The 27,981-nt window shown below is 39.4% G+C and overlaps 2 protein-coding genes across 3 annotated transcripts in view; both read left to right on the top strand.

Moving 5' to 3' along the window:
* The window catches only part of LOC116775268 (uncharacterized), a 63,117-nt gene extending 61,976 nt beyond the window's left edge, over positions 1–1,141 (top strand). The window contains exon 31 of the mRNA XM_032668137.2: positions 72–1,141. Coding sequence (XP_032524028.1) covers positions 72–360 — 289 coding nt within the window. The 3' untranslated portion in view covers positions 361–1,141. The remainder of the gene's footprint in view (positions 1–71) is intronic.
* A 594-nt stretch (positions 1,142–1,735) lies between these two features.
* Positions 1,736–27,981, top strand: LOC116775366 (rhophilin-2). Of its 2 annotated transcripts, none has more exons than XM_032668258.2 (16): positions 1,736–1,906; positions 9,547–9,811; positions 22,707–22,823; positions 23,352–23,479; positions 24,401–24,554; positions 24,639–24,780; positions 25,013–25,104; positions 25,186–25,335; positions 25,416–25,556; positions 25,688–25,766; positions 25,905–25,997; positions 26,084–26,189; positions 26,265–26,386; positions 26,472–26,830; positions 26,923–27,072; positions 27,151–27,981. In XM_032668258.2, exons 2-16 carry the CDS (start codon positions 9,710–9,712, stop codon positions 27,328–27,330), a joined length of 2,115 nt encoding a protein of 704 aa, XP_032524149.1. In that variant the 5' UTR covers positions 1,736–1,906; positions 9,547–9,709; the 3' UTR covers positions 27,331–27,981. The 2 variants fall into 2 exon arrangements, with proteins under 2 accessions (XP_032524149.1, XP_032524150.1); XM_032668259.2 differs by lacking the exons at positions 1,736–1,906; positions 9,547–9,811 and adding exons at positions 13,760–13,861; positions 14,386–14,512.

Raw genomic sequence — 27,981 nt, 5'->3', positions numbered from 1 at the left:
GTAAGAGCCACGAAACACACGATGAACCTGTGTCTCACAAGGAGTATTTCTAAACACGCTATATGTTCCAGAAACCGGAAATGGTCGAACGCAATCCCTCTGTGCACTCCCATCAGTAACTACACAGCCTCGGATTCGGTGTTGAACGCGGATATCGACGCTATGTTGTCGGACGAGGCTTACCTTCCGCGGGACATCCTGAAGCGACGGGAGTCTCCGGCGGTACTGTCCCCTGAGAGCTACAAGGCCGCCATGACCAGGGTCGCGGCTTCCAAGATGTTGTGGCGCTCGTCCATCGAGACCTACAAGAACAGAGTGTTCAGAGTCAACAGATTCATTAGACGAGACACTAACAGATAATTACATTCCACCCGTCGGACATAGTGAAAACATGTCTAGGATTTTTGTGCCAAAAAATTCTCTACTTTGGTCGGAGTTGATCGTGGATTCGACTTATGTTTTCTGTTTCGTTGTTAGAGCACAGAGGTTCCTCTGAAGATGGAGCTGCTTCTTGTCCAAAGTCAGTTTCCTCTAAATGGAGACCTCTTTAAAGTATACATGAATAAAATTTATTGAAATGAATCTGTTCCAAGCAGTTAGAAACGATATATTATATTGATTATAAATTTCATAATAGAGAGGCATTTTAATATATCTTACGGTAGTTTTTATATTAATGTATTTAAGGATTTGACTAAAGAGACTAAACTCTAGTTTATACGTATATATACTGTAAGTAGGTTACATGTAATTATAAAGATTCCTTAAACTTCTCTCTCGTAATGTAAATACCGAACGGTTCGCCAAAGATATTTTATTCCTTAAACTATACCTAGCGGTGTCGCTAGCTGTTATATTACTAATAACTCCCCAATGAAAGCTGCAGAGCGCACAAATTCAAAACAATATGAACGTGGGAGTAGTTCAGACTTAGCACCGCTCACTCCCAGTCATCAAAGACTCTGATTTATTGTATTGTAACGTTTACTGAACTCTGCATATCTTATAGTTACATCATACTTTAGTGTAAATCGTTCCACATTTTGTTATTTATGTAATTTATGTCAAACAAGCAAGTTATCCCAAATCATAATACGGTTCCCTAAAAACATTATGAATTTATTAAAAATTGTCGATCGAATTGTGTTTTATTTATATTATATGTTAATAAAGAAATAAATGACCTGTTAGATAAAACTCGGACGATGATGATTTGTACTATTAATAAAATAGAGGATATATATATATATATATATATATAACCTTCTTTGGTAAGACTCTTTAATTGCTAAGTAAATTATTGAGCTATTGAATATACCTATATATATTCAGTAATATAAAAAATACAGCCTGAGACGGTACTTAAGACGTAAATATAAAAAAAAATCTATCGTTTGGGTAATGAGACTTATTTCCACTGTAGCCTGGTATGTTGTGGTAATTTAAAAGTAGCTTAAACACAAAAACTGCTAAATATTTCTACTTTAATTTATTACTTATCCATATTCGTAGTTTAACAAAAACGCGAGTAAAACCAGGCTAATAACCAATACAGTTTGAGAATATTCTAGCTAGACATAGTTATCAAACTAGTTTCATAATACATTGACGAGTATTCAGAACGATCTTATTATTACCTTGCAATAAAACGAGCAATGTATAGAGAACATAATATATTATTCATTCATTAGTCACGACTAGCATCGATGCACTGGTAAAGTTCAGTTTACCGCGAGCAGTCTTTAGAATGTGACGTTTCGCGCCAACATATTGAAAAGTAATACTTCCACGAAAGTTGAAAAACTAAATATATTTCAGCAGTGTGTATTATAATGAAATGCGTCTGAATTATTGTTTGTGTGTGTGTTTAAATCCTGTGGAAATATTATATATGTGTTATTAGCAGGTAAGTCGATGTTTTATTGTTTGTTGATAACGACATGGTTACAATGTTACGTTCAATGAACACTTCCGGCGGTGAAGTGAAGACTTTAATATCACCATTATTGTTACAATTTGATGACTTAGAGATGAAAACAATCGTAAATGATTGATTTAATTAAAACACGTACATTTCGATGTAATTAAGAAATACCAATGTTTATTATAAGGATCATTATTGACTCGGATGGCTTCAAGAAATATCTAATCGTAATGAATATTCTTCTGATTTTTAATACAATGTATTTTAAATATAAAGAACTATAATATTAATTTTGATAATTGTCATTTATATATAATAAATAATTAGAAACTAATATGACTCACAAAATGTTACCTGAAATACGTAAATTGGCTTAACTGATTAAATAATAAAAGGCACTGTATAAAAGTAATGTCGCGTAATTTAATATATAAATACTAATCGGTTACAACTAATTAATAGTCCTTGAGTCTAGATGAAGATCGTTTGTTATGCAAATGGTTTACTGCGACTTTCAGTATTATAAGTTATAACGAACGAGTCCTCACTTAACCGTGGAGTAACATTCTCATAACCTGGAGATAAGTATTACAATACATTTAATGGGGAAGTATTCGGCGTGTTAAAATATCTACAATAAAACAAACGAATATCACACTCCGTGAGCGACCTCCATATTTTTTACATGATGTATAAGTACTTATTACGCACAATTAATTATATGATTATGGTAACTTTAAAAGTAAATAAAAGAAAATCATAATAGTTATACTAATATTGTAAAAGGTGTATTTCAGTAAGTCTCAAATAAAATAGATGTCTGTTCATTAGGAAAAATATTTTTTAATATTCTATTTATATAAAGTTCGTAGCACAACACCCTACACTAAGCTGCGCAGGCTAAGAGTTTCAAACGCCGCTTAGACTGTACTTAGACTAGACTCGCGGAGACTGGAACAGGTTCGGTCTCGCTGTGTGATCACCAGGTTCACTTGAAGGTCATCCTTACACCCTGGAGATTCCTACTGTTGTGTAATAAATAACAAGAATATTACGACAGCTTACTTATCGCTGCTTTTTTATTGTATTTAAAACAACTACCTACTTTAAACGAACAAGAAAATATGTTTTTAAATAATGTTACATAATGTTAATTAGTTGATGCTACTGAGCAGATTGTTCCGACTCAGTCTGGATGAAAAAACCTGACAAAAACTGTGAAGTGGCTTTAATGATGTCAGTGACCTTGGACTTAGTGCAACTCTTAATATAAGAATACCTCCCATATTATCAGTTAACTACATTGAACACCTGTACTGCTAGTGGTAGAACTTCCATTCCCCGAGTACGTATAGTTGCCTGTTCTTCATCAATCATCAGTTCTTCGTGTTGTCTCTCTCTGCTCCATGAGACAGCCCTTTACTTATGTTTTGTCAACGTGTCTCAAACCCTTCGTATGGTCAGCGTGTTTAAACCCTGAGTCCTCTCGTCCAGGACCGTTTTCCCTTCACACTGTTAATGTATTTTTCATGTGTGTTTTAACTGCCCTTTCTTTTTGTATGATTCGTTGTTGTATGTTTTATTCTCGCCTAGTTGTAATGTAGGTATCTGTGTAACGAACAACCCAACCTGTACAATGTACGTATGTCATACATTGAACAATCATTTGAAGTAAACGTTATCAGTGGCGACGCCGGATACTAGTCATTCGATCGAAGGACGCCAGGCGACATCACTTCCTATCATTATTTAAATTATGTGGAAAAAATAACATAATTAATATACAATAAAAACAGTACTTAGACCGATAATAGTAACATTACTCTACAACCTAGGTGAATATTATTTCAAAATTATATATGTACACAGAAAATATTATGTATTCATTTACAGTAAAAGAGCTCACGAAAGATAACCATGCTGTTTAACAACTGATACGGAACAATAATACACACACACACACACACACACACAGATCAAAAAATATTATTGTAATTCAAGTTTAATCGTGAATAATGACTCGAGTAGTACTTAGCTAAATAAATAATAAGGTATTACTTTAACATTCATATTTATCTTTAAGTTATAATTAGTCAAAAATATAGCATTATATACTTGTATGTATGTATTATCTGTGACTGTACGCAGGCGGTATATAGAGTGTGTTATGTGAGGGTGACGGGAGACGGACATCTCAATGTATCACAATGAATCTCCCACAGATGAAGTCTGAGAGAGTAGCGCGTGACGTGCACAGTGCTGATATAAGGATATGTGGCCATTATAGTAGTGAAGTTTTTATTATTAAGCGCATCCGTTATATTATATTGTACAGCCGGTCCACAACTACCAGTACTGCTGCTTACGAGTTATATAAATCAATATAAAGAAAACTATCAACATTATAAATATTTATTGATCAGTTCAAACAGTGCATTTCACAGCAGATTGATTCATTCATTTGCACTAGCAAATGTGATCTTAGCACAAAGTAGGAACTGGATCTTATTGGATAACTTGAGATGAAGAATTATCATCATCATCATCAGCCTATCGGAGCCCACTTCTGAGCAAAGGCCTCTTCTCACATGGGGAAAGTTAGAGCATTAATCACCACGCTTGCTCAAGACGGGTTGGCGATTTCAATCTTATAATTCGTAATTATAAGACCCCAGGTTTCCTCACGATGTTTTCTTTCACCGGCCGTCAGTGTTGTCTAAATACTCTTACAATGTAAATATGACTCGGAAAAGATCACATTGGTACTTGCCAGGTTTCGAACCCGCGTCGTCACATATGAGAGGCGGGCCTTTAATCTCCACGCCGCGCCACCACGACTTTTCATTACGATGAAGAATATCATTTGTCAATGACATTTACGATAAGCTGTTCCTCTAACTATCTCACCCACGTTATACGGTCCACCGTCAGACGAAACATGTTTCGTTAGTAATAACACTATTTTTATAAAACTTATGTCAATCTTTTATGGAAGCCTAAAATATATAAAAAAATATCGAGAAATGCGTTTAATACGTTCAGATCCACCTTCAAACCTGTAACTCATATGAAATTATAAAACTACACCACATACCTGACCTCATAGGAAGCCGACTGATTGTTTACTAGCAAGCGACGGATACGACACGTTACATGCGTGGATAGGGTTCTAGAGATTTTATTTAACGTTTAAACTTGGTGTTTTCCATACAAAATAAAGCGATTCACAAGAAAAAGAATCTAATTACAATGCGTATTAAGGTATAATTTTCTAAAATCTATCATTAACCTCTCATATACCTGTTGGTTCCTAACTAATAGTTGGGTCCGCTACAGTATATGGTGTACAAGAAGTCATGGTAAAGAGCAATCGTTTTCTATATTATATCAGTGATACCATAAAGAGACACTCCAGGTGAGACGACTCTCACTCCTCACTCCTCACTCCTCACAGTGAGGATGAGCTGCACACAGGGTAGGACATTAACGTAATAATCAAATTTGCAGCGTCAACACTATCAAGCATCAAGACTATAGAAATCAATAAGACTGATGATAAATTAAGACGCAGGAAGATGTCTCGTCGATAATATTAAGTTTAGTTTAATTGGAAATTTGGCAAAGTAACAATGTGATTGATTTTTCTATGTTATGGAGTCTGTATTCCCCCATGCGTATCAGAGACTCAATATCCATGGTGTTGACCAGTGAACACTAACCCCATGAGCAAGAGGTCGACGGACTGCCGTGTACCGGGACACCACGCCGGACAGGAAGTGGTCCCATTACAATAAGTCCGCAAGGTATTGATTTCAATACAACCTTACGAAGTTATTTATCTATTAATAATATTATACTCGTATAGGTATGTAAGGTCTGTTGCATCACGTTTGCATGTGCCGCGTAGATTCCACTAATATGAATCATAGGATTATCAATCAGATAACTCCTACTGAACGATTTACGGTGTTTATACACCATGAATATTGAGTCCTATGACCAGTCACACTCCTGCAGGAGCGTCTCCCTGTGCAAGGACAGTCTTATATCGGAGTCTTAGGTCAGTATACCGCGGCTCGAGCGACACGCTCCAGCGACCTCCGCCGAGGGCCGCCTGTATATATCAGTTTTTTCTAATATAACCTTCATTGTTAAAGTCTCTACTTTCTGTGTTTCCTCCATCAGCAGTCTATATAACTGCTGTTTCGCTTCTTTATCTAACTCCTCCTGTCATATATTACATCACAATCAAACATAGCCTTATCTGGGTGCACGAACTGTTCTCCAAGCTCGGCTTCCTTCACACTCCACTGGTCCGTCCATCAATCGCTGCCTTCCCCCCATCTCCTCCATCTCGCTCTCTCTCGCTCCACCGTGCCTTCCGTCTCCTTCCGTCTCGCAGCTAACTGTGGTCAGACAGTTAGTCGAACGGTTAGCGATGAATGGTGCAGCTTATACTACATTAATATATAAGTCAGTAGCTTCAATAATAAGTCTTCACTCGCTGATCACGGCGTACACTCAACTCCCGGAGAGAGCCGTTTTATGATATAAGTTAAGTCAAAATAAACTCTTGTAGAGTATAGCGTACACATGTATATTGCTTAAGTGGTTTAGATAATGTTTTTGACATAATGAAGTCGGATGTCGTCAGTTCATTGATTTCCACTGATCGCCTAAGGAATGCGTCATTGTGATTCGCCTCCAGCGGAACCTTGCAAGTTCTCATTGAACTCAATACGGATCGATAATGAATTCATAATTTTACACCCATTATAATATAATGAAGGCAAATGAATACTAACGTAAAGGAGTCAGTACAATAATGTTGTATAAACGTAATTAAAATGTTACTGTATATTATTGGACCGATTCGGTAATATTTCAGTTAAATTATAACATAAAACCTTTTAAGTATTTTTAACTATAATATCGTTTATCTTCAAATGACAACCGTAAAGACTACACCGATTAAGTTGCTCCAAATCCTAATGAAGCAGTTAATGTATCAGGGAACTGGGTAGAGACAAGTCCGTCCATGACGACTGACGAGACCCCCAGCTGTCTCTGGTAAGCTTACCACTGGCCAACCTCGCCACACTACAGACGTAGCGTTTCCCGTCGGCGGTATGTCATTCAATAACCCACGTTAATTCTGTGATGTTTCAGGATGTATGAGAGCAAAACAAAAAACGCTGCGTGTGTAGTGACGATATAACATTGTGTTAAGCGTACAGCTACGTTCAGGTGTGTTCAGACATGTTGATTGTAATTCAATGTACCTCTGTGACCATATAGGAGTGTAATTTCGTCAGTAGGCACTGCCGTTCGTGTAGTTAGCCTTCGACTTAATGTTTGACTCGATTTATATGAGGCGAATGTTTCGTTAGCCTCCGATCGATAGATACATTAATAGTGGACAGGAAAGATACGCTAGACTGTGTGTAATATGATTCAATATATAAATAGTATATAAGTAAAAATGGGTTAAGGACTGTATTAAATCAATGATTAGATCCGGCCCTTCAACTATTCTAAGTGACAATGCAAGTATGTTATTTCTTCCAAGAGGTGAAGAGTTCCTCACTCAATGCTCTTTACCATCTAGACCTGCTTCTAGGATAAAATCTTTGATACGTAACGCTGTTCACAGCGAGTTCTGCGCGGTCGACTTGAACATTAATCATTTATACGTAATATAATACACTTATATTATTACTGTGACAGTTAGTTGAATGTTTATAGAAAAATAAAGACGCTTTACGTATGAACCGTCGGTTAATATGCTATTAATATAAGAGACAGTTCTAACTTCAAAGGCTTCCGAGTGAGCGCGCGGCTCGCGGCTCGCGGCTCGCGGCCTCGTTGACTCAAACCTACATGTTTATTTGAACGTTAATTACCTCTTCTTCTAGATATAATTGCTTGAAACGTGACACGCTTAGTTTTCAAAACAGATTTTAATTTTCTGTTTGTATGTTGCTTGTGTGTAATATAGTTTGATCTCATCAATAAACGCTAATTTCGTTCAAAGAGCTAGGAACATTAATATTATTGTGTCACTATTTATCGATAATCAACGGTATCGATATATTTCCGTTTGTGACTGCGCGAATGCAAAACATCCTTGATGATTGATCAGTGTCCTCGTCTGGACAATTAGAGCGTGATGGAGTCTGGAGACGAATCCACGCGGCTGGTTATGTAATGATCGATTATTATAAGTTGAATTATATTAGTCACAGTTAAACCTTAGTGTGTATATATTTAACCCGAACTCGTCTGGAACTTGAACTCGATAGTTTATTAGACGCATTCCGTGTGTTTCCTGAACCGTTCGTGGTACAACACAATGCTGTCATCGGATGACAGACAATCGATGGATGGAGGTCACCTTACAGACGTTACTGAGCGACCTGAACAACAATACATTTAATTATACACACCTTATAATACATACATCCCATGAGCATCCCATACATTATAAAGATATCACAGATAATTTAAACAATTAGCGAGAAAGAACAAATGATAACATATCACTAGTTTTTTATATTGTTTGTTAATTGTCGATACTTTAATACATTTCAAAATAACTTTAAATTCATATTATACATAATGAGATCTAATACTTTCGCGAGTGTTCCTTAAAATAAAACTAAAATATTTTACATGTTCCCCATTCTGATACACACACCTAGCTGAGATTATAAACACGAATGGTGCTGTCCTTCACAAAAACTGCTGATCGGATTTTGATAAAACTCTCCACTAATATAGCTCAAGCAACAGAATAACACACCGCAAATAATTAATCGATTCGTATCACAAAGTGTACGAAATTGCGGACAAAAACTAGTCAACGTTATAGGTCACGACTGATACGTATAACCTTAATTCCTTTAGTACAAGTTTTTCATCGGCACCGTATCCCAAGTATCCGACAGCTGTCAGCGAACCACGTAATGTATTTGACACACAAGGTATTTTTATCTGTTAGTTATTATTATTTAAGTTCTATAAAGACGGTAACGTACTCCAACTAGCTCAAGGTTGGCCGAAGACCTTTTATGAGACGCAGCAAACACAGCTCTGAGACTTGCTACCTACTGATATAATACATGGAATGTAGTGTACTTCATATAAACAAGAATATAAAATTATTTTGTTGATAGGAGAAAACTATATAAAGACTTCTAACTGGCCGATAAGCGACAGGACATGAGCAGAACCAGCTGATAATGTTCACATACTACAGGCGAATAATGTAACTATTAGACCGCACAGTGCTGGACTGCTCGTCTGCTCGTCTGCTCGTCTGCAGAACATGTTCGTTTCATATTTCGACATTTGAGCAACTCTTGTCAATTATCGTAGTAGGTACACTAACGTATTTTTAATGACCCGATACGACCTCAACTGATGCACATTTTAATGTTATGTAAAACAACTTAGATCTTGCGAAATTAAAGAACATCTTGTTTCGTAAACCTTCCAAACGGCTGATGGGATGTCAGATGATCTGTAACATTAAATTATTTGGCACCATCTGGAATGTTCGTCAGTTACAGTCACTCCTCGTGACACTCATTGCTGACATTAAAGGTGTACTTTTGGCACAGGACCCTCGGACACGGAGCGTGTGGTGTAGAGTCGCAGACGACTGAAGAAAAATCATTTGGAAGGAGGAGGGGATGTGATTGAAATTAAATGAGTGAATAAATAACAAAAAATAGTGGAACGTGTCACTAGAGAAGGAGGAGGTGGTGTGTATGATGATTGATAATGGGTGATCAGGGAGTGTACAAGACGTGCGTCAACATCAACGAGGATGAGGGGGAGGATGAAGTGGACCTGGCGCTCACCAGGAAGAATCCTTTCGTGAGGGTGAGTACACTGACAGCTTTATCACCTTTCTCTCACCCACCACTATTTTTTAAAAGTCATTTTAGTATTTAAATTTTTTTTATCCCACTCGTTAACTGATCAATTATCACTTAACAAGTTATCCCAAAGAAAAAGGTAATTAAAACCGAGTCATCGTCCTTTTTGGGAATGTTGTTCCCTCTATTTCGATTAGAATAATCCCTGAGCTTCTAAGCATTCGCTCGAGGTGTCGAACAGGACATTGAAAGGCAATAAAAACCACGACAGACCATTTGGTGGTACTCTGTTGGTTAGTTCAGATAGACCCTTCCCGTATATATGTAATGAAACAACAGATATTATAATTAATAGTATTATAAAGATAAAAACAATCTACTATAATATCATCAACACATGAGAACATTTCCACAGACAGATATTTGTCAAGATGTGGTCACAGTGGTCCCAGACAGATGGTGCAGTAACCTGTCCCAGAATACACTGAGTTTATTTGAGTCGTTAAGTCACCACAAACATCTTCATACTCATCGCTTGAACTGATCCTTGAGTCTGGAGTCCTTATCTTGAAAGTCGTTTCCACGTCACATTAATTCACCAACATCGACCAACATGGCCCATATCCGAGCAGAAAACATAAATAATATTGTCTTGTAACGTTTTCATCAGCGTGACAGCGCTAGACTGTTAGGAATCTCTAGATATCAACTTTCAAAAAAAACAAAAAAAAATAACAAATGAAGTTACAGAATTCGTTCTCGATCCCAACGATATAACAAGATGTGCAACAATTATAAATATTTTTATTATTATTACCAAAAATATATTTCTGTAATGGTTCGGATGCCCCCGTCGCCTCGTGCGATCAGCTCCTCAGAGACCGTCGGATGCCATCCATCCAGTTCTCCGTCGCTAACTTTTCACTTTTCACTACACACGTCGCAGTAAAATCTAACTGCAGGAAATACTTCTAGTAACCAGTCGGCGGCACTTTCTCAACATGTCTTCATTAACTCGTACAGGCTTACATTCCATCAACATACAACAGACACACACTTTATACATACAGTGATGGGTAATAGTAACGGAAGGTGAGGACTTCTCTATATATAACATACCTACATGTGCCGATGTCATAAACAGTATCTCCATATGAGTGTCGTTAATTAAATCACTCAGCTCTCCGAGCCGCCCCATAGCGTCCATCCGAGCGTTTTAAACCCGTTCAATATAATCGGAAGGAGTTGTTTCGCGACACAACCGTTATCCGTCTCCTTGTATCGTGATAGGTTTTTTATCAGGTTCGACGCCCGGCGAGACTAGGCGCGGCACGCGACACGCCTCGCACACACACGCACACACACTCCGACAGGGAGGCAGGGAGACCCGATCACGCGGAACATGTGACAAACAAAAGATAATTAAACCAAACCTGTAAAATAAAGCTATATATGTTTCATGGAGCTCTCTCTCTCATACATATGTCCAATAAGTTCCGTTAGTTTGTCCCAATAACTAAACGGTCCGCTTATTAATTCTATAGTATAAGAGGTGACGGGCGAGCACACCAGCTCGTTCTTTACTCCCAACCTTCAAAATTCATCAGAGTGACACATCAACCCTGTCCTGGTCTCCATCTATGAATTACTCTAAAGTTTTATAAGAAACGATTTATTTTATTTTTCATTTGATTTACTATATTTATACTTAATTCATTGTTACGTAAGTGCTGTGACTATTTAATATATATATATATATATATATATATATATATATTTATATGAAGAACTAGATGTTGCCTGCTGCCTTAGCCAGTATATTATGCCCACTTTGTGATACGCCTCGTCATCCTCACGAGGTTTTATTGATGGACGTCTCAGGACAATGCAATTTCAGTTTAAAATTTGTAACAGTGTAACGACCATTTAGTCTAATTAGGTACTTCCTACTTTTGAAGTCGGTCAAAAAATACACTAAGTCCTAATGAGTAATGACATTACCTATCTGCGAGAGAAATTCCTTTAAAAATAGTTCCAGCTGTTCCAAAGATAAGCCGGAACCAACATACAAACATAGAGACAAAAAAAAGCGTGGGGTGCTTTTTAAGATATTATCGAAATGATAATCACTCTACTCATATCTGTCAATAAAATATTTATTTAACTATTGACACCAAGCTCCCCACGCTTTTTTTAAAATAAAATACATTTTTTTTTATTCACACTATTATTAATTAAATTTTTTGAAATTTTTAACACTATTTTCTTTATTTAAATTTATTTCTAATTTTTAGTTCGGTTTTCTATAAAAAGCGTGTTTTTTAGTTTTTTTAAACTATTATTTATTTTCTGCTTTTTGGTTTGGTTTATTTATAATAGCTTGTTTTTTTTAATTTTAATTAATTTTCTTACCTTATCGACTATAGATGAAAATTATATAAATTAACAAAAATCTTATTTTGCAAATTGAACAATGGAATAATTATATCAAATTAGTGTATTGTCATCGGTCCTCGATAAATGTACAAAGTTTGAACGAAATCTGGCCGTTTAAAGTGGGTCAAAATCGCGCCCAAAGAAGTCGGTTACAAACAAACATACAAACATACATGTGAAGCTAATAAAAACGCAACTTAAAAAACTTAATATTTATTTCTAAATTGTGATCAGTCTATGTCTATTTTCGAAACATAAAACACTTAAATGAAACTGATATTTCTCGGGACCAAATAACCTACTTGCCAGTAAAAGCACCCTCAAAATAAAACCAAACAAACGGACTAAAATTACATTACAAGCACATAGATATACACCATGACCGTGCATTTAACACAAGGCGGTTATATTGGTTCCCGGGTAAATAAAAATCATAATATAATATTATACAACACAGAAATAAACAGAGAATCACAAATAGAATATTGAACGCCTTACGAAAATTAATAGCAACAACAAGTGCACGCGTTCTATTATAAAAATATAGGCTTCAAAGAAAAGTATAAATCAATCATACTACAATTTTATTATATTTACATACCAATATTAGTAAGCTATGCCTGTTTCTTTTCTAGTCTAAGAACTATTTACTTTGTTTAAATAATATAACTAATTTATTTATATAACAATAAAAGTTATGAGCTCCGTTACGTAATAAAGTGTATTTAATAATAATTAGCGGGGCTCCACACAGCAATCAGCACAGTTAACAAATAATAAAAGCACGATGTATAGTCAATAACCTGTAGCGGTCAGAAGCGGAGCTTCCGCCTTGACCGAGCCTTCGTTAAGGGGAAGGTTACACCTTTTATTATATATTAAATAATCACATCTAATTAATTAATGAAATTAATTTATAAATAGCAATTAAAAATACTGCCTTCATTAGAGGAGACAGAGACGGTCTCATTGCAGATTAGTCATTTTTTATTACACTAGTCTTATCTGTCGGACGTGTTCTTGTACTCGTAATGATCGTAATAAAAATAATATAAAAGGTGTTGTGTCACTTATTATTATCCATTTGAATAATGTATGAAAATTATTCGATGTGGCACGTTTGATATAATTTAGATTATTAATTTTATACCTTAAAAATTGATAAAATAATTTGGAATTAATAGTAGAAATAGATCCTTTAGTTTAAAGTTAAAATGTGTTTATAGGAGAACGGCATGGAGGAAAATAGGTCCTGAATAACAAAATGTTATTTCTATAAAATCAATGTGTTTCAAATACAAATGTAAAAACTGCACAATGTGCAATATTAACCACTTCTCTCGCACACGACTAATCCGTCTACGTATCAAAGGTTTACAAAACATATATTTTTATTTTTATTTAATATCTGATAATATAACTCACATATTTCACTCACCGTGTTCTCCTTAACACCCCCCTTCCTCCACCTCCTCCTCCTCCTCCTCCTCCTCAGTACTCGACCCGCGACTGACGACTCGCGCGCATTCTCCCGCGTCCCTGCCGCCGTCCGCGCGCGTCCTTTATGACAGTTCGCGTCGTGTTCCAATTTCAAATTTGACGTCTCTAATTATCGAAGGTTCACATCCATCTGTTTTGTGCGAGTGTTATTTTTTTTCATCCAATACTGTGCCGGCCGTTTAAGACATTATTCCATTGTTAAGAAATATAATTAAAATGATTAGGAATTACTTGATATTATAACTGTATTATGTTTGCTTCGATACTTAAGCTATCCATAGCTTACTGACGCGAATAGAAAGGCCCCGGGCTTAAATAACAGTTAATATATTTAATATAAATTGTGTTTTATCAATAATTAATATCTGCATTAATTTAAATTCTTTTATCTCAAAGTTTTTGAACACGTACTTTCATCGACTCTCTCATTTTATTGCCATATTTTAAACGCTTTCCATTTATTCATTTGTCTTTTTTTTTTGAAATTATAAATGTCCAAACTCCTAATATTCGGCAGTGCATAATTTCTTAAAATTATTATTTTTTCTTTTTTATATATCTATAAATTGTATTTTGTTGCGTTTAAGTATATCAAAAAAGTTGTATTTTTTTAAGTTTTTTATTTATTTATTTTTATTTTAGTGTTCATATTATAATAATCGGTAATAAAATACATTATTTATGTCAGTGTGTGAGTGTGATGTGATATAAATTAAAGAGTGTCAGTAATTTTGGAGATAAAATGATGAAAATATCATCCGTTATAATGGTAAGTATCTTATTAAGCGAGTTTCAATAAACCTAACTGTAACATAAGTTTTCATAACAACATATAATTATGTATGAATTTTACCAAATAAATGATATTAATATTAAAAATATGTATATGTAACATTAATTATAAAAACCTATAGGTTCTAAAATAATTCGAATAATGTTGCTTCCGTTTCCGGTGGGTGTCGTCACCGAGGTCCGTGCTCCTAGGATCACTGATCGCTCCTTATATAACACGAGCTGACCAGTTCTCCCTGCCCCTCCCCCTCGCCCTCTCCCTCACCCTTCGCCGTCTTCCTGGATACATACAGACACCCAGACAAGAACACTAACTAGATTATGTATATAAATCAGCCGGTCCGCGTATAATAATATTATAATGAACACATCACCAGCTGTCCCGCACCGCGATCATTGAGGCGGTGACGATGAGATCGCGCGGCAAGTGGTACGAGGGATCACAGGAAACAACAAACATATCTATTTACACAATAATTTATATTCCATGATTTTGGTAATATGTATTTTTAAAGAAACACCTCGCTTCCATTATATGGAAGGTTTACGATGTAAGGTTGCGAGGCTGCATGTGGTACGGGGACGAGACCCACATACAATGGACCTATAAACTTTATGGAGCTTTCCAAAAGATTGTATACAATCAGTTCTCGATTTTACGTTTTGTTAAAAATTCCTTCCAAACATTTCTCATACAATAAATACGTTGTGAGTGACCTATAAATTATTTAAAGTTCTACCTGAAACGGTGCAGTTGGTTGAATGAGAGATGAACACAGTAACTTATTATGATTATTAATTATTTACTTAAAACGGTCGCATAGAGACAGTAGGACGAGCCTTACTACCTCCTCATTACATGACAACATTACTTTAGTCACACAAAGTACGAGTCAGTTCTGAACTCGCGTCTTCCAAGCTCTCGGTTCTAAGAGCAGTTCTTAGTGAGGTGTCTATTCATTATAATCTATGGCTCTGTTCTCTCTAAGATCAATATGACTAAATCCAGCACCCGTCACTTATGTACCTCTGTCATCTCCACCCAGCTATCTCTCACTCCTCGCCCGTCCCGTCAGTGTATCAGGTCCCTTAGTACAGGTTTCCACCGTCACGCTAACCGTTCATACTATGTGTTATTTTTATTAACGAGATACTGCAAACGCTCCGTTTGTAGTGTGACGGTCCAGACTCGTCGTAAAGGTTTGGTTATCAGAGCGCGTCGGCTGGCTCCCTTCAATTATAATTAATTTACAAATTGTAACATCATTAAACTGTTCTTTGTGTTAAGTAAAAGTTGTGAGCGACAGTGTGTGTATGTTTATCCCCGACATATATCTTAATCATTTTACAATTATATACGTTTTACATTTTTGAGATTCATTTACAAGTATCTTTACAGACAGTTGTTTAAATACTAAATAAAATGTCATTTGTATTTTGTCATCCCCAAACCCTATATTATATACATACACAGGTATGTCTAGTGACAGTGGGTATGTGTCGTGTCGTGTGTCCGTGGAGTCACGTCCACTTTCACGTCGCCGTTTCATTAAACGTCTTTTGTAATCGATTTCTTGCCTTACGTAAATACTGTTCGTTAAACCGACCTGTCCGACGTCAACTACATATGTATATATGAATTAATTAAACTATATTTTTCTGGTCAGGTTGTCAGACTCACGAAGCCCTTAACCGCTTTCTTTATTTCTTTAATTCTTACAGTTAGTTAGTTTCTTATGTATGTATTTAATATATTCTTACATAGTAGAGTTTTCACAGTTGGATTACATATAATTAGGAGCATTGTCAAAACTTTGTTCGTCAAAATCCGTTAAGGGAAGAAGTTATGGTCAATTTTAAGTTTGATATATATATGGTTATGCTAAAAGCGACCAACACGCGGGCGGAGCCGCGGGCAACAGCTAATATATAAATAAATTCTTTGTTAACGCACGTTCCAAGTGACGTCCGGTAGTTTGATCCAGATTCTTTAATTGAGTGATTGTTTAATTTAGCAATGTTTTGGATAATAATCAGTCCAAAGATTTACAATAATCAGCTGACCTCAACGCCTCACTGACTGCCTGAGCCACAAGCTACAACAACAATATGTTTACTACAGAGCGTTACTAGGTTCCCATTCATCCTTGTAAATCTTCATATTATAATATTAACGTAGGCTATTGACTGTGACTCAGGTCGCTTCGTATGTAATGTAACGATGAGACTCGGACTAAGTACACATGATGTGTTTCTATCGCGTGTTGCTGGAGGTGGTAGCTAACTACCATTAGAAGGATATCGGTCGGCCAGTGACCTTACACTAACAATTCAATTAAATTTCGTATTTTATCCGTCTGTTTAACTGATCATTAGCGCGATTAAATTAATGACTTCACTTCTTAACGGACGGTGTAAATGTGAAAGTGTCCGTACATTTATCACACTTTATGCCGTAACTTAATCGATTGCACGCTAAATTTCGTAAAGATGTTTCGGAGGAAAATATAATATACAACAAACATTCACCACAAAAAAGGACTAATATCGAGATAATGCAAGATGTCCGCAGCATCACAACAGATATATAATCACATACCTTTATTTCTGACGTCGGTGAAGTGAGCTGAGCTGCCACCTCCGCCAGTTTCCCAACCAGCTTCACAGTATTTAAGTCAGTTACGATAAACTCATTAAACTATGAACAATATTGAACGCTCCACTTTACTTTTTATTTCACAATAAATGTAACGACTTACACAACAACTTACAAAACAACATATTTAATATATTTTTATTCATTATATTCACTCGGTTACGAACGTCGGAACAGTCGCACAGACCGATTACTATTATTATGTTTACTTATAATATTACTTTAACACAAAAAAAGAATAGGTTCGTCCTAAAATAGGTACGTATATATGTATTAATTAAAACGCCATTTATATATATGAGAACTTACTATAAACTATCTTTAACATTAATAACAAACTCTACTATTATTATAAATACGAAAGTAACTCTGTCTGTCCGTCCGATACATTTTCACGGCTAAGATACTGAACTGATTTTGATAAATTTTAGTATAGAGATAAATGGAACCCTGGAGAAGGGCATAGGCTACATTTTATCCCAATGCCGATCCCTAAACTACACGGGTGGAACCATAAAGAGTAGTTGGGATTCAGCGGCCGTAGTGGCATATAACAACACTGATGTCCACGCGGACGGAGTCGCGGGCAAAAGCAAATATTTTTATTAAATTAAATTGTATATTTTTATATTCCTGCTATTCAATAACATTTAATTAGTGCAAAGAACAAACATCGGAGTTAATTACAATAATAGAGCGGTCGGTCGGCAGACATCCTGACCAGACGCGGGGTAGCGGACGGAAGGATCGAGTCCTATACTATATACTTAATACATTGATTGTTACACGTGTAATGAAGAGCACACACTCTTCAACAGTCGAGGGAGGAACGTGCTCAGCAATGTGTGAGTCCATCACACCGGCGTCTCGACAGGGGTCGACCGAACAAGACGACGCACTGTTAGACTTAAACGATCCCACCGCCTGCTAGACCACTCATATCATGTCTGCCGTGCCCTGAGGTTATGACAGTGACGTGTCATTGAATGTTACAGATGTCACTCCCTGACTATTTGACACAGAGATAGGTATATCACAATATATGTCGGAGGATCACGTAGCTCGTTAGCAACTGTTAGCGAGTTGGTTTTCCACTTCAATACTGACAGTTTAGAGTTCCTCATTCATTAACCGTTTAGACTTCTTGTTTTATTTGAATCTGGACATGTTAGATGTGTTAGTATGTATACTCTGTTAGTTATCATCGGCTTGGACCGACTCACGATACGAGTGGCACAGGGAGAGGAGTTGAGGAGTCGGAGATAGCTGACCATTAAAATACATCACGACATTCATCTTCTTATTATTTGATAAAATTCTAATTTATTATATAACAATCATAATAACTTGTTAGTCTTCTGGGTTTTGTTTGTTATCCTCGTTTTAAATTCACGCAACTCCGATTCCAGGAAACATAAAACATAAAAAGCCTAAAGCCGTTTCCGTTAGAGAGTTAGTGTTTCTTAATTAAATGATAATTAATTAGTTACGTAACATATTAAAACAACTCCAAAAACTAGAGGCAATAAAATATTAATCAGCCTGATATCAGCAAGTGCTCGTACACACCAAGAGCTTTCTAAACGTTATATATGTCTGTATGCAGTGGAATAACTCGGTAAATATGGAGTTATCCAGCTTAGAACGCTATTTAAAGAGAGTGTGAGGTGAACGACCCCACCCTAGTCCTCAGCGCCGGCTACTTTCACACTAATCATGGGAGTACATTCAGTTTGACCTCGAGCCATTCCGGTGACCTCCAAATATTTATCGTACCGCAAAACAAATGATCCGATCATTTCTTAATTGATCTCTGTGTACCCTCCGAGATGCGACCACATTGAAATAATTGTTAAATTGTAATATTCACACTTTCTATTCATCGTCATGCTGATATCAAATATTGAAATGTCCCACGTATGATACGAAAGACTCGGATCACAGGGACTTCTATATAACTCAACTATTATTTTAATTAAAAGTACTCTTACCAATCTTTTGTTTTCTTTTAACTATTTACAAACATAATTTTACATCCATGATTGTATTCGGATAGATGCATCGGCGATACGCCTATGAAAGTTGTATTGAGTAGATCAAGTGGTTTCCGAGATTAGTCGGAACGAGCAGACAAGAACACAGACGGACAGATGTGGATTGAAATAACGTACGTAGTGGTAAATGTAAAGTGCAATCTATTAGAGGGTAGTAATGTGAACATTACATATATATAACTCGTGTAGCTTGGAAGTCGAAACTGATGCAATACACGAGGCTATTGTATCGGCTGAGTTAAGGAGATACGGAGAAAAAACAAAGTCACACGTGGAATGTAAGTCTTTATTACAATGTATTAAGACTCGTTGTACGAGAAATATAACGATAGCTCGTTATTGGATTAAAAATTACCAAAATATATATTAGTTACAAATGGCTAGCTCTAGACAATAGGTGTACAAAGATTGCTCAATGGATCCAATCGGTATTGTTGGCTTTCGTAACATTGAACTCGATTCACAATCACTGTTACTCGGGTTACTCTCGGATGTGTATGTTTGTTTATCATGTGTATAGTACAGGTTGTATGTCTGAATGTACGACTCGAGCTACGTAACTAATGACAATGACTTCACCGTAACATTATAGTACTAATAGGTACATTATTTAGTTTAGAAATCAAATAGAAATTACATACATATTAACGGATCACATTCCTGATACATTATTTAATTTAATTTTATTAATATTATAAGTGAAGAAATATGTACAGCTGTACATACAGATGTTCTCGCATCAATTTTAAATATTTTTGTTGTATTTTTGTAACGTATGTATACTTACGTGTCTTATAATAATTAATTTTAATTTGTTACTGTTTAGATAACACTCATCATCTACACGTACTTAGCAACGTCTTTAAGCGTCACTGTAACATTGTCAAATACAACTCAATATCTTCAAGATCTGCTACTTAGAACCGAGTTACAAGGTTCGATCCGCACGATACATACAAACATACACGTCAATGAAATAAAGTGTTTTGATATGTGATGGACGAGACGAAGAAAGTTATGACATCACCGTGAAATACATCAGCGCCATGGGTTTGGTGATTTCTAAGAGAAATGTTATGCCAGCCGCGTCACCATACACATTATACAGACACACACACACACACACTCAAAGAAAGCCACCGATACATTTCGGTCATACTGATGATGTCTAATGATTGCAAAACGGCCTGCTATGTTTAACGACATAGACATTATGAGTCTGCTACAGACTTACCCGTTACATGAAGTATATCGCACGGCATACAACTTATTACTTTATTATAGAAACAGCACATCAACTCCTGGAAGGCGGTCTGCCGAGTACAGTCCTGTTTAATGAGAGACTCGTATGACTATGTGCCGATAAATAATACAGTAGTGCTGTGTAGGGTGTGTGCGCCTGTGTACGAGTGTCTGATAGTGATCCTGTGACGTGACGAGAACTACAAAGACATCGCATACACTGACTGATGTTATAAATATACATGGTTGAGGAGAGGTCGTGGTTAGAGTTCGTGCAGTCCTTAGCCACACGACACCGACGCTATTACTCGTAGTCTTCTAAATTAAAAAAATAATCTATCCAGGTCTGGACGCGTCTGCTGCAGCGTGTCTGTCTGATCGTTTGGTTAATATAAACAAACTTTCAACAGAACATATGTGACCTTTTCGTGCCCAGCCACGTCTCGGCTCCTCTTTCCATCACTGTCGTCACAGCGAGCTAGTGTCGGACATCTTATGAATCATGATGGTATCAATGTAGTGTATTTTATATTAATATTTGTGGTTTTGGTGAAAGTCCGTCAATGACTCGATCGTGAGAAACAAATTATCGCTACATTTCTTCACCTGCTACGTGTCACTTCCCCTGGTTGTATGTCTGTGATTGTATCTATATCGCAATTCCATTCCACGTCCCTCCCCCCGCCTTGCTGGAGTATCGTTTCACACGCACATACCGCGGCTATCCAAGTTGCGAGGCTCATTAAAAAACGCTGTTCCGATCACGAGATAACTGCCGGCCGGCGTCTATCAGTACTCTAATGAAGGCGAACACGCACTATTATACACCACTTGATGTATTCAATAAAATATATAACATACTCCCCTGTCGAGATCGCGGGGTTAAGTAATGTTCGCGCAATCCAGGTTAAGGACTCTAACATGCTCATAGAGTTATAAGGCACTGTGATTACCGACCACAAACGTTTTGCAACACGGTTGAATTATCGCAGTAACTGAATATTTTATTAATCTCCGACTTCCTGCGCCACGTTGGGAGCCCTCGATTGAGAAACATGTATCAGAGGTACATGAAATACGTCAAAGTTAAAATGTATTTCATCAGTGATGCACCAGCCTTCAATCTGATATCGTCACTTCTAATGGGACTTTGCTAACGTCTGTATGTCCGTTCATATTCGCATGTGATGTTTCAATGTAATCACATAACTATGTAATGAGGAACATTTTTTGTCCGCTAAGTGTTTTAAAACAATAGATATTGTATCAGACGCCGGCAACATCTATAGTGTGTGTCACGAGACGTTATAGGCGATCCGGACATGTCTTGACTTTGTAGTAACTACATGGAAAGAAATATACGGATATGTTATAGTGTATTTCTTAATCTGATGTCTAAGCAACATCAGTATAAACGCTGATACAAATCCGTACGTAGTTTTTGCTGGACCCACCAAAAACCCTCCGTCCAACCTAGCGAACCTTCTCATTTATAATATTAGCTTCATCATATATGCACCACTCGTCAACGCTCTCTCCTCAGAGAGCTCGACTTTCTACATTACAGTATAACACAATGACATAACTGACCTTGAACAGCCGACCCTAAAACGTCCGTAGCGCGTGGTCAGAATGAACTGTGACCCTCGCATATGTTGCACGCATAAAATAATAATTAAATTTACGAAACCTATCGTAGAGGTTCGTCGACCTCGTGAGGTTGCGCCTTGCGACGTGTGTGTGTGTGTGTGTGTGTTGTCGTGTCTATCGCAATATTATGCTAACAGCGTTCTATACGCATGATTTAATTTAACAATAAAATGAAATCTGTTGCATCATTATACCTTTGACACATATTATATAATATGTCTTTATATTTAACATATTGCAATACATACATCTGTATAATATAATAGTATTTGTCTATAACTCGCTCCTCAGTCAGCAGTGGGCAGGTTATGCCGATAACAAATAATCCGTACATATACGAACTGACACTAGTTCATTGCACGCATATATATTTCCTTTGATTTGTAATATCCTCGTATTACCCTAAATAGTTGTAGATACTTGAAGGCATCTTATATTATAAACGTCTGCGAAGTTAACTAAATTGTATGTAATGATGTTCTCTGTCTCAGTGATCTGATCGTAGAATACAATATAGGGCACGCGTACATAGTATGTCCCTTGACAGTACAGTTGACCCTTGTCCGCAGGGCTCCGACCCCCGCGTGGCGACCTGCCGCGGCCGTCTCCAGACCCGCAGGTGTCAACTCAACCAGGAGATCAACAAGGAACTGCGGCTGAGGGCGGGCGCGGAGAACCTGTTCAAGGTCTGAACCGCTGTAGTATCGTCACAGACGTCTGACGTCAAACACCCACACTCGGTCACAGCGACACTGTCATTGTGCTCTATTGCAATCGATCGCTCGGATGAACTCGGCTCCCACCGGACATCCCAGCACCGAGGGCTGGATCCGAGTGCAATACAACTTACAAGAACTGTTATATACATGTCTATATACTAAACAAGTAAATCTGACGACAACACCCCTTTAGAGTTATATTCATTAGTACGTGTGTCATAGTCTGCAACAGGCCACGATAAAATTTTGTGTAATATTTTTTTATAATTAATTGAGTTTCCTTTCAAAAAGTCATCAGAATTGTTAAGGAATGCCAATTTCGTAGATATATTTCTGAATATCTAAATTATATAAGAGAGAAAATATGTTCGATTTCAATGAGATCAGTCTTACTTAATAATATAGTATTGTAGATGTTAAATAAATGATATAATTATTATACAATATATATCACGCATGAGGCACGTACTCCAACACCCGCTCGGTTCTCTCCAGGCTACCACCAACAGGAAGCTGAGGGAGACGGTGGCCTTGGAGCTGAGCTTCGTCAACTCCAACCTCCAGCTGCTGAAGGAACAGCTGGCCGAGCTCAACTCCTCGGTGGAGCTGTACCAGAACGACAGGTACGACACGACATGCCACCGAGATATATATCTCTCATGATATAAAAACTGTACGGAGTATTGAAGTGTCATCACCAGGGAGTAACACATGAAGGCTTTGTTGCGAGCGAGTGTTCATCATCAGGACTTCGGAGACATCGCGAGCCTTTCGGTCCACTGGCTGGAGCTGACATATAATGAAGTCGGAGTCGGCTTGTGAATTTATTATAGTTATCATATGTAGCTAGTGTCGGGGGACAGCCAGTGCGCCGGGCGACTGGCGGACTGGTTATTTCAGCGGGTGTTTCATCACGACACATTAAATGGGCTAGTTGTTAAATGTAACACGCGCGCCTTCCGCAACACGAACGTGGCGTTACAATTGCTTATTTACATAATACATACATTGATACATTGAATATAATACGATACTAATGAGTTGATTCATACTAAGAAAAATATATTTCGTACGGAATGTGACATATAGTTATAAATGAGAGTGAAAAAGTGACAACTTGTAGAACAACCCAGTAAATATTATTAATACATTACACAACAGTCACCAGAGGTGCTCGTACCTAACATTTGTTACTAACTACCCGCAATATAATTCATCACACTACCTAACTCACACACAACAATAGCCTTAGGTTCAGTTCAAAGGTAGAGAATATAACAAATATATAAAGTATATTGAGGTACGGCGTCCGCTGACGACGGGACTTGCGATGTTGTGGGTAAGAAAACGTTATTAAAATAATTGTAATGTCTGAACGCGACGTAGGCCTCTAGCTGGTAGAGCCTAGCTGTGGTCTAACACTACCACCACGGAAACACCGCCCCCCACGGAAGATCGCCGTGAAGTAGTATTTAATGGCTGCGTTTCGTCCTAATGATGATGCTCCCCGTTCAGTTATTAACGAAAGTATATTATTTCTCCAGCAAAGAATGTGTGATGCCCATGATCCCGCTGGGCCTGAAGGAGACCAAGGAGGTGGACTTCCGCGAGCCCTTCAAGGACTTCATCCTGGAGCACTACAGCGAGGACGCCGCGGCCTACGACGACGCCATCTCCGACTTCATGGACATGAGACAGGTATACATACAACGCACACACACACACACACCCCAGCAGCCACTCCTCCATCAGTCGACTGTACGTGACCCGTTCCGTCCGCAGGCCACGCGCACGCCGGTGAGGTCTTCAGCTGGCGTGGCGCTGCTGTTCAAGTACTACAACCAGCTGTACTACATCGAGCGCCGCTTCTTCCCGCCGGACAGGTCGCTCGGGGTCTACTTCGAGTGGTTCGACTCCTTGACCGGTACGTCCCAGTCACGCGACACGGTGATGCTTCGTTATCCTCACAACTCCCGACGTTATCATATGTGAAGCTTCGACCCGGTCCTTGTGGTGTCCGGCGCGGTCGCGTTACATATTGACTATCGCGTCTCTGCCACGAGATCTGATTTCAAAATCGTCTCTGTTCTAATAATTTCAAAAGCTGTCGATAAGATATTGATGCAAATATTAAAGTCAGCGTGTTTCGTGTTCAGGCGTTCCGTCGTGCCAGAGGACGGTCGCCTTCGAGAAAGCCTGCGTGTTGTTCAACATAGCCGGCATCTACACGCAGATAGGAGCCAAACAGGTTCGCGCCGCTCTCACTAATAGTAATACCATTAATGTATGAGTTGAGCTGAGGGTCTGACGCCTGACACTCCCTCCTCAGGAGCGCTTCACGTGCTCGGGCCTGGACGGGTCCGTGGACGCGCTGCTGCGGGCGGCCGGCGCGCTCCGCTACATACACGAGAACTTCACCAACGCTCCCTCCGTGGACCTCGCCGCCGACACGCTGCTGGTGCTGGGCGCGCTCATGACGGTAACACGCACAGACACTCATACACACACACACTCGATGGTCAGTCTATATCTGACTCCGTTCCCCCCGTGTTCGTCCAGGCGCAGGCCCGCGAGTGTCTGTTCGAGAAGCTGCAGCTGCAGGCCAGCGAGTGTCGCGACCAGCTCGGAGACCAGCTTAGCTTGGACCTGGCGCAGGAGGCCGCGCGCCTGGCAGACACCTACCGACAGCTGTACGAGAAGGTCAGGCCCGGGTTACATGCACTACATATTTTAACTTCATCCCACGCGCTGACTGTTAATGTCTTGTTGTACGTTCGTGCGCCCGTCTGTTACTGTTCGCGGCTAAAGCTTGCGTGCTGTTCTGTCCGCAGATGCAGACGGAGGGAGTCATCAACTACGTGCCGTACTCCTGGGTGTCGCTGGTGCACGTCAAGGCGGAGTTCTATAGAGGTGGAACGATCATTCTGTGACATTTGATATATAAGTATACGAGAGACGGTCACCCGTGGTAGGTTGCGGTGACTCTCTCTCTCTCTAGTTCGTCATCTCCCGCGAGAGGGCGTTAACATGTCCGCCATGTGTCCGCAGCGGTGTCTCACGAGTACTGCGCCGCGGGGCTCCTGGCACCCGAGGGGCCGCCCGGCGACAGACTGCGGGACCTCTACCAGCCGGACGGACACGGTACCACACACACGCACACATAGACACGCGCTTAACATATACTAGGACTAGAATTGATTAATGAATGTTCGTATGTCCCTCCCCAGGCGAGCAGGCCTCGTGCGAGAGCTCTCTGCCGGCGCTGGGTCGGGCTCACCTCGCGGAGGCCCTCGCGGCCTACGAGGAGGCGCTCAGGCTGCAGAGGATGTGTAGGTGAGACTCCGGACACGGGAACCCGAGGCTCACTGTAATATCGATTTGAACTATATATATAGTGTTTGTGTCCAGGGAGCTCCGGAACAAGCAGTCTCTGTCCCGCCTGATGAGCGTGAGTCGAGAGCGAGCCGCGGGGCTGGTGGCGCCACCCGCTGACGACTTCGACGACCTCATCGACGCTCCGCACATAGCCCGTACGAAGCACTCCCTCGCTCCCTCGCACCCGATGCGGGTACAACTCTATGTATCTATATATCAATCGCGACTTCTCTTCCTCAGCATCGTCCAAGTTCCAGCTGGCGCTGACTCCGCCCGACTTCTCCCAGCACCGGGTGGAGGACCTGTTCCGGTCCCTGGGACCCATCGCCGTGTTCTCCGCCAAGCGCCACTGGAGCGCCCCGCGTCTAGTGACGCTCCACCGGCACGCGGGCGGGCCTCGCAGGAGGGACGGCGCGGGCGACGACGACTACGTCACCAAACAGAACGGAGTCTACATCAGCAGCTTCGACGGAGAATACCACCGCAGCCGGGCCCGGGAGGCCGGGAGAGCGCCGGCGGACGGGGAGGGGTTCGGCTTCACCGTCCGCGGAGACGCGCCCGTCATGGTGGCCGCCGTGGAGCAGGACTCGCTGGCTGATGTGAGTCACGCCAGGAAATAGGAAACATTTGTAACTAAACCTCTCCACGATAAAAACAGCACCCAATAAAGAATCATCTTCCATACGAGCAGATGGCGGGCATGCGGCCAGGAGACTTCATAATGAGCGTCGGCGACAGGGACGTGAAGTGGAGCTCGCACGAGGAGGTGGTGCGGCTGACGAGGGCGGCGGGCGACAGACTCACCCTCAGGCTCGCCTCGCCCATGGACCAGGGAGCCAAGGTGTGTGTGGCGACGCATGTCCGTCACCGGCCGTGTTTTAGTCGTCCTTCAGTCATCAGTGTGTCCGCATGTTCGCAGTCGTCCCCTAACGGAGGCCGTCAGTCCCGCTCCAACCAGGGCTCCGTGTCCGCGGCCTCCACGTCCTCGGGGTCCACGGCGGCCGCGCGCCCCAGACGAGCTCCCTCCTGGAACCCCTTCAAGAAGAACGGTGCGAGGGACAACAGCCAGCACAGACACGCCAACCTCGTCTACCGATGATCGAAGACGTCGGCCGAATGACGTGTGCCGTTGCTGCTTCCGAACGTTGTATCGATTCTAAAGACAGCTGTCAAAATTGGCGCCAAAATTAGTTGAAGAAATGGCCGCCATATATGTGAAGATGTATATTATTCTTATTGTATAGTCGTTGTTATCTTCGAATATTCTCAGAGTATTCGTCGAGTTGTTGTTGCTGTTTGTGTAGTGACGTATCTCGTCTGTTTTTATCTGTTATATATTTAAATTTTAAATATATAATGAGTCAAGTTATGGCTATGACATTCCAAAGTTTACTAACGCTTTACTTAGAAACGTTACTTTATCTCTTACAATATATGAAACGTGTCAGGTTTCTCTCCAGTCATATTGTTATGCTCCTCGGTAGACTGTCGCATCTTCATTTCGATGAAGACGTGCACAGTTCGCGAAAAACGATTCATGTCGTGTCAAAGGATCACTTGATGTAAGAGTTGTTAAGGAACGCCGCACTTAAGAGGAATTGTTTTGGTTGTGATCGATTTGAAAATTCCGCTTCTCCGACCTTGATCGCACCCAGACATTAACATTAGCTGTTAAGGATTGTATATGAGTGTATAGATGTAGAGTAATAAAGAATATGATAAGTCCTGAATATACGTTATGAGAAACTTT

The sequence above is a fragment of the Danaus plexippus genome, chromosome 25 (assembly GCF_018135715.1).
Source record: "Danaus plexippus chromosome 25, MEX_DaPlex, whole genome shotgun sequence".
Taxonomy (NCBI): Eukaryota; Metazoa; Arthropoda; class Insecta; order Lepidoptera; family Nymphalidae; genus Danaus; species Danaus plexippus.
This window is presented reverse-complemented; position numbering and strand designations above follow the sequence as displayed.